The 7,982-nt window shown below is 46.4% G+C and overlaps 1 protein-coding gene across 2 annotated transcripts; it reads right to left on the bottom strand.

Annotated features, from left to right (window-relative positions):
- Window positions 1-6: 6 nt before the first annotated feature.
- chrnd (cholinergic receptor, nicotinic, delta (muscle)) lies at window positions 7-7,327 on the bottom strand. 2 transcript variants are annotated; one of them, XM_068747871.1, is made up of 11 exons: window positions 7,225-7,327; window positions 5,743-5,888; window positions 5,289-5,333; window positions 5,104-5,213; window positions 4,756-4,911; window positions 4,273-4,382; window positions 3,941-4,141; window positions 1,538-1,649; window positions 1,183-1,297; window positions 887-1,097; window positions 7-208 (listed from the first exon to the last, which is right to left on the bottom strand). In XM_068747871.1, exons 1-11 carry the CDS (start codon window positions 7,277-7,279, stop codon window positions 60-62), a joined length of 1,410 nt encoding a protein of 469 aa, XP_068603972.1. In that variant the 5' UTR covers window positions 7,280-7,327; the 3' UTR covers window positions 7-59. The 2 variants fall into 2 exon arrangements, 1 of the variants encoding a protein (XP_068603972.1); XR_011105789.1 differs by having other exon boundaries at window positions 89-208; window positions 891-1,097; window positions 1,183-1,313.
- Window positions 7,328-7,982: the final 655 nt, after the last annotated feature.

The raw sequence follows: 7,982 nt of genomic DNA, 5'->3' as shown, positions 1-7,982 counted from the left end.
TAGCAACACCGTGGAAACGGTTATTGTTGTAAAGGGGTTGGACACGCTCTGAAGCACATTTACATGCTGAATACAAACATCACAGCCACCTCATTGTAGTCGTTCTTGTTACGCATGTGTTTGATGATGAAGTTCGCTCCGTCCACAGCGGGCTTGATCTCTGCGTAAAGCTGATCCGTGACGCCTCCGTCCTCAGTCGGCTTCACTGCTACACAAACATGCACACGGGGCTGATGAGTCATTGAACGTCACGTAAAAGTTCATTTTTTTCCTGTATTTTTATTCAAGCAGTGAAACTATAATATATTTTGTATTTCTCAGTTACGGAGTGTCAGCGCTTTAAAGCGCTTTGACGTGCAGAAAACGCTACAGCTGTTGGACACCTTTCAGTGACACACCTTGTCCTTCCTGGCACCTTTCTGTGGAACATTTAAGTCTAGAATATGCACAGTTTTCACTTTCTAAAATAATTGATACTAATATTGAAGTTTTCCAAGACAATCTTACTTTTAGAGTTGAACAAATGTATCTTTGAAACAGAAGAATCAGACAAACGGAAGACTAAAAAGTGGCTGAACTGAAGGTACCTTCCCTAATTTCCTTTCAGTTTCAATGGCTGCAGCAGCATCTGTTGTCCTGCATGAAGATAAGGCAATGCTACTGCAGTAATACTGATAGTTGGGTCCTGTTCTCGCATACAACGCCAAATATTTATATTTCATGATGACTTGGTGACTAAGAGCTGAATCACTGGTTTACTGAAAAGTTTGTATTATTTGATGACCTTCTGATATACACGGTTCTAGAGGAATAACTTTCATAATGCCTTCATAGAGGCGAGTCTGGGCACTGCAGCTTTTACAAAGACTCATTTTACTGGACATACTTGCCGCATGCGTCACTCTCTTCATTAGTCCATGTCTTTCTGACTGTTTCTCAAACATCAGCTCGCTGCGGGACTTAATGCTGTAGTATTCCTCTGCGGATGCAATGTAGCCAACTGAGCTGGATCGTCGTGGCAACGCACCATCCCAGGGTAATTCTTCCTCCGCAGGGTGGGACATACGTAAGAGGCGGGGCAACCGATCAAGAAAAAACTGGACACATAGGACAAATGGCAGCAGTGTGCTTAAAGGTCCATCTACATCCCATTAAGCTGTGATGTGTGTGTGCGTGCATTACCTGCTTGGTCCACGCCGACATCACGTGCGTGCTCGGTGTCCTGAAGTGCAGGTTGAGGACGACGACGCAGTTCAACACCACGACCGTCACCAACACCATGATGAACATCAGATACCTGGTCAGACTTCAGGCTTTAGTTTAGATGGGGGGGGGGGGCACGACAACAGGAGTTTATTCTCTTCATATTTCTGGTCACCTCCATTCTAGAACACATCATCTTACTATTGATTACAAATTAGCTTTCTGATTGGATCAGAATTAGGGAATAAATACTTGCTGCTCATCAACAAATCATTACAAATCCATCAGTTCAGCCCAGCTCCCTGGTGGGGGGGGGGGGGGGGGCATGACCTACTTGACAATCAGTGGGATGGACATGGAGGTCTCTGGAAGCCTCTGGGAGATCAGCAACAGGAAGACCGACTGGGCCAGGAGCACCGAGATCGACAACGTCATCTTCTCACCACCTGCACACATCAGTTATCTATCTATCTATCTATCTATCTATGTTGCCTTCAGGGGAAATCAGAAAAAGCCATGTTGTTTGTTTAACCTTTATTGAACCAGGTAAGTGAACTGAGAACGAACAACATGAACACCTGGTTCTAAGTTGGGTGTTCACGTTGCACACGGTTAAGGTTAGCCGTTTTCTCCTGTCTGAAGTAATATCCAGGTCACAGACACACACTGTAGTTTGGTTTGTTGTCCTTAACTGTCCATGCGTCCCCTAATTGTTACCGCATGTTGACAGCCTGTATTCAACTATTGGATGACAGATTGTCTCCAAGTAGTAAACTTCTCCCGAGCCTTTGGACAATGTCCTTTTATTGGCAGAGGGCTCAAGCCAGTTGTATCTGAGCACAACGTTTAATGCTTGAGACATTTTGCTTCCTAAAATTCCGATTCAAGTCGTCTTTACAGAAAACAGTTGCTGAGGTTCAAGTTCAGATTCACTATCTTTGTTCCATGTCCATCATTTGAGTGTGGAGAAGGGACTGGTGGAGTCTGTTTAACAGCATCTTAACTCTCAGGACTGGTGTGGACGTTTCATTGACGCTAAGGGGACATCAGTCGGTTAGACTTCAGACGTGCCTTAAGGACATGAACTCCTGGATGACCGAGAACTTCCTGTTATTAAATCTAAATAAAACTGAGGTTCTGGTTCTTGGGCCAAAGCATCTCAGAAATGTTTGTTCTAGTGTTCTAGTTGAACTCGATGGCATCTCAGTGTCCACCAGCACCACGTCCAAGACTCTGGGGGTAATCTTTGATCAGGACCGGTCCTTCCAGTCCCAGATAAAGCATATCTCAAGGACTGCGTTCTTTCACCTTCGGAATATTTCAAAGGTCAGGCACCTACTAACCCGAAGAGATGCAGAACAAATAGTCCATGCTTTTGTGACTTCCAGACTGGACTACTGCAACTCCTTACTGTCCGGCTGCCCAAAAAGGTCTATTAAACATCTCCAGCTAATCCAGAACGCAGCGGCTCGGGTTCTGATCCAGAAGCCAGCGGCTCGTGTTCTGATCTGGAACGCAGCGGCTCGGGTTCTGATCCGGAACGCAGCATCCCAGGCTCTGATCCAGAACGCAGCATCCCGGGTTCTGATCCAGAACGCAGCGGCTCAGGTTCTGATCCAGAAGCCAGCGGCTCGTGTTCTGATCCGGAACGCAGCGGCTCGTGCTCTGATCCAGAACGCAGAGGCTCGGGTTCTGACAGGAACCAGACTGAGAACACATGTTCCCTGTTCTGGCGTCTCTGCTTCCTGTCAGGGAACGGATTTAATATAAAATCCTTCTGCTCACTTTTAAAGCCCTCACTGGTCAGGCCCCTCCTACCTTACAGAGATGATTATCCCGTATTGCCCCACTAGGACCCTGCGGTCCCAAAATGCTGGCCTGCTCGTGGTTCCAAAAATGTCCAAGAGCAGACAGGGGGCGGAGCTTTTAGTTATCAAGCTCCTTTATTGTGGAATCAGCTCCCTGATTGGTTCCTGAGACAGACACCATCTCTGTGTTCAAGAGTAGACTAAAGACTTTCCTTTTTAACAAAGCTTATAACTAATCGACGCAGTAATCAATATAATCAATCTGCTGTCATTAGGCAGCACTGGTGGCTTAACATCATGACACACTGAGCTCCTCCCTCTTTATCTGATTATTCATGTTATAAATATATGTCAGTAATCTCTCTCTTCCTGTAGTCTTGTTCTCTCTCTCCCTCTGTTTGTCCCTCTCTCTCTTTCAGGTCCTTCTGTCCGTGGTGCTGCAGAACCTGGACCTGTGTCCCTCACCACTGATGTCCACGTCGCTAGCATTAGCATTTATAGCTTTATATCGCTAGCATTAGCATGTATAGCTTTATATCGCTAGCATTAGCATGTATAGCTTTATATCGCTAGCATTAGCATCTTGTTTCTCTCTCTCTCTCTCTCTCTCCCTCTCTCCCTCTCTCCCTCTCTCCCCCCCCCCCCCCCCCCCCCAGCCGGTCAGACAGATGGCCGTCCACCATGAGCCTAGGTTCTGTCCAAGGTTTCTGCCCGTTAAAGGGAAGTTTTTCCTTGCCTCCGTTGCTCTTGTGGGTCAAGTTGGGTTCTGTGTTTCCCTGCAGGTCTTTCCCTGCTAATCCTGTAAAGTGCCTTGAGATGACTTCCTGTTGTGATCTGGTGCTATATCAATAAAACTGAATTGAATTGAATCTGTGAAGCTACAGAAACAGATCATCTGGAGGTTAGGGTCGGGTTGGGTTTGCACTGACTGTCAGCTGGCAGGTAGTAGACGAGCGAGGCCAGGAAGGAGATGAGGACACACGGAATGATGATATTGACGATGTAGAAGAGCGGTTTACGCTTGATGATCAGGTAAAAGGTGATGTCCTGGTGTTTATTGCTCTCCATGGGAATATGTTTGTAGGTGTTTCTCTTTGCAGGTCGGTGGATGATCTCCCACTCGCCGTTCTCTGTCGTAAAACAGCAAGGAAGGATTGGGAGGAGGAAAGGTGGATTACTACGGTGCAGACAGGAAAGACTTACTCCTCATTTAGTGATAATTCCCTCAAAGACATCGTTGTTCTGGAGCGTGGGACATTACCTGTGAAGCCAGCAGGGTCGATGATGACCCACTCCACCGTATGTGTACTGTTTTCATCGTCCTTTTCCCACAGCAGCATCCTGATCTCTTTGGCATTGTATGTCAGTGAGCTGCAAAACAACATGGGACATGTTTGCTCTACTAATTTAATCTAAATGACATCCGAGTTCTGATGTCCCCCCGTCTTTTTTTCGGGTTAGGGTTAGGACAGACGACCCAGACAGCTCATCTCCTAGCACGTTAGCAGGTCCTTGTCTTCCTTTGTCTCCCTTCTGGTTGGACCTCAAGCCCCTGAGATGTATTTCTTCCTCTTCCAGTCTGAGACACTCTGGATTGTGTTGTAATCCCGTTAGTTCCGTGCGCTGTATGTTTGGGACGGGGGTTCCCATGGTCCCGTCGTGCCGCGCCCCACACAGCTTGAGAAGCACTGACCTGAGGTTAGGGTCACCATTACCACCATTCCGTTTAGCTGGAGTGTCTTACGTGAATTTCAGCGTGCAGTTCTGCCAGTCAAAGGGGAAGTATTGAACGCTGATGGAACAGGAGGAGCTGAAGATGGCAGGAGGTAACCAGTAGCAGTCCCCAGTGGATTTCACCAGTACATTACAGTAGTAGGCCACCTGGAACTGGGCATCATTACTAGTGCAGAGAAAAGGGAGAAATCACCCCGACAACCCCCACTTGTAAGGTGCTTTACATTCACCCATTCACACTGCAGTGGCGACTGCTGCAGGGACAGCGGACAGTCAGAGCTGGGATTCGAACCTCCGGTCCACTGACCACCTGGCATGTCTCCACACGTACATAAACACGCTGTTCAGTGACTCTCACTTGTTTTCCAGCACAATCTCCGGCAGCCACACCATGTTGGACGGCAAGCGAAGAATGTCCACACCGTCAAACTCTGTTGCGTTCCACGACAGCCGGTAGTCGATCCATGCCTGTCCTCGGACACAAAGTTACCAGAAACGCAGCACTCAGGACCAAAGAAATGGCCGTCCGTCTCATCGACTTACGTGTTCGATCCATACGTTGGTCAGCAGGGTCTCATCCACTTCTTTCTATAAAGAAATAATACCTTCGGGTTACAGGGCACCTTTCATGAGACCTCAGGATGATTTACGCTACATCAAAGAAAACGTGACAATAAAACTCTTCAAAAGTATATACTTTAATATTGTCAGTATTTGTATGAATGATAAGAATAGTTGGCTGGCGTTTGAGATCATCTCAATAACTCTTATTTTAAACCCTTGTGTTGAATGTCTGACTTTCTGTTAGCTCATTTTATTATTTGAGGCGCTTAAATCTGAACTTTCTTTGGAAAGATTTTCTTTTTATTTCTTATAGTAAAATCTATATTGATCCATTTATTTATTTTTAGATATAACTGTTTTCAACTGAGGGAAATACTCCGTCAAGCTGTAGTAAAAAACAAAATACAAATGAAATGTAAAGGGCTTTTGCTACCAGAGAGATGAGGTTGGACAGAGTGAGGGCGAGGTAAACGTCGACGGCGTCCTGCTGTCTCTCAACAGGACGCAGCTCTTTGTTGTACCCTCGCTCCTTCATCAGGTAGTTGATGACACGCTCCTCCTCGTTCCTGCACCAGCACTCTGTAAACACGTTTATTATCATGTATCAAAAAGGGTCATAAATGCAGCAGACATGTCCAAGTTTAAGAAATGAATGATCAATTATCAGTGATTATTAGACAGGCCACCCCTTTAATGACGATCCTCTTTAAAGTCTGATGACAGTGATTATGGTCACAACACCCCCCACCCCCCTCTTACAAAAATGATCTTCAAGCAGTAAATGTGAAGCCAGCATTCATCCATAGCAGACATATGGAGTGGGGGACATTCACACATCTCTCAAACACGGTATGTCCACTCGGACACTAAAACACGTGGACTGCAGGTGTTGGGTTGGACCGCCGACCCTCTGATACAACCTCTGAGCCCCGGAAGGAAGGAGCCTGAAAGTACTTCATGTGTGAAAGTTGATGTATGCACTCTACAAACAAAATGGCCTCTGTCACGTTTGGCATGAAGACCAGTCCCCCCCCAAACCTCCATCGAGTCCACAAATAACCAGAGTGTGCCTGAACCGCCTCAATAATTCATGTAACACGTACACAGAAGAGTTCAAAATAAAAACATTTAGAATAAATACATTTCTGCCCCTCTAAAAAAGAAGACCTCTACCCAGAGGACTTTATTCGCCTTAAATTTGTTTGTCCTAAAAGCCTGTAGAAAACGTAAAGGCCATCTGTTCTAACGACAGCCATTGAACAGAAAATGATTTGTACGCATTCACACTGGTGACTGTCGATGCAAATTATCTCCCTCATCTACCCTTCAAAATACAGCATATATATATGTCATATACTTAATGCTTCTACTAATACTCAACCTAATAACACTACCACAGTTTTCACTGACACTTGCATAATACTGCCGTTATTATGTAGTACCGACAATACTGGAACCAAGCATCAGACTTTGTTCAAAAAAGTCTTGAGAAATATTCTCACAATTCATTTTACAATAATTATGAAAGAAACTGCTAACTACGAAGAGTTAATTTTTCCCTGTTGGATGTAATACAACCAGGTAAAATATGACTTAATTCTATTCTTTGAAGTACATGCCTGTTACTAGTGAAAGAAACACTCAAACACAGAACACTAATGTAATGACCAGTGGAAAATAACTCCTGATCAGGTTTCAGCCTCGTGACAGCTGCCACTGAAAGTGGACGCAACTGACTTTAGGGTTAGGGTTCTTTAAAGTTATACGAAAACCATTTCACAATTTCACTTCTGAAATTGTATTTTCCTTTCCTTGCTTCTTTTTGCTTTCCACAAGGACTCAAAGTGATTTGATCACTGACGAAAGCCTGACTTAAGACTACGTTCGGTACAAAGTTCAACGAGTGTGAACTCACCAGAGAGCAGGGTGAGCAGGAGCACGAGGAACACCGTCGCACGTTGAAGCTTCATGGCTGAGTGGCCGAGCGAACCGACGCTCCCTTCAGCCAACAGGCAGCAGCTGCAGGACGGGAGGACAGCAGACAGACAGACAGACAGGCAGCAGCTGCAGGACGGGAGGACAGCAGACAGACAGACAGACAGGCAGCAGCTGCAGGATGGGAGGACAGCAGACAGACAGACTGACAGGCAGCAGCTGCAGGACAGCAGACAGACAGACAGACAGGCAGACAGGCAGCAGCTGCAGGACGGGAGGACAGCAGACAGACAGACAGGCAGCAGCTGCAGGACGGGAGGACAGCAGACAGACAGACAGACAGGCAGCAGCTGCAGGACGGGAGGACAGCAGACAGACAGACAGACAGCAGCTGCAGGACGGGAGGACAGCAGACAGACAGACAGACAGGCAGCAGCTGCAGGATGGGAGGACAGCAGACAGACAGACAGACAGGCAGCAGCTGCAGGACGGGAGGACAGCAGACAGACAGACTGACGGACAGCAGACAGACATTCCCCTGCAAAGAGATCAACATGGACTTCCTGTCTGTTCTGGTGAAAGTTCATGTTTCACCAAAATGTCAGTTAAAGAAAATTACATTAGCAGTTTGGGCAGCACGGTGGCACAGTGGTTAGCGCTGTTGCCTCACAGCAAGCAGCCTTTCTGAGGAGTTTGAATGTTCTCTCCTGATTCTCCCCGTGTGATAATACCTTCCGG

This window comes from Brachionichthys hirsutus, chromosome 14, assembly GCF_040956055.1.
Source record: "Brachionichthys hirsutus isolate HB-005 chromosome 14, CSIRO-AGI_Bhir_v1, whole genome shotgun sequence".
In the NCBI taxonomy this organism is placed as follows: Eukaryota; Metazoa; Chordata; class Actinopteri; order Lophiiformes; family Brachionichthyidae; genus Brachionichthys; species Brachionichthys hirsutus.
The sequence above is the reverse complement of the archived record's forward strand: the minus strand, read 5'-3'. Positions and strand labels throughout refer to the sequence as shown.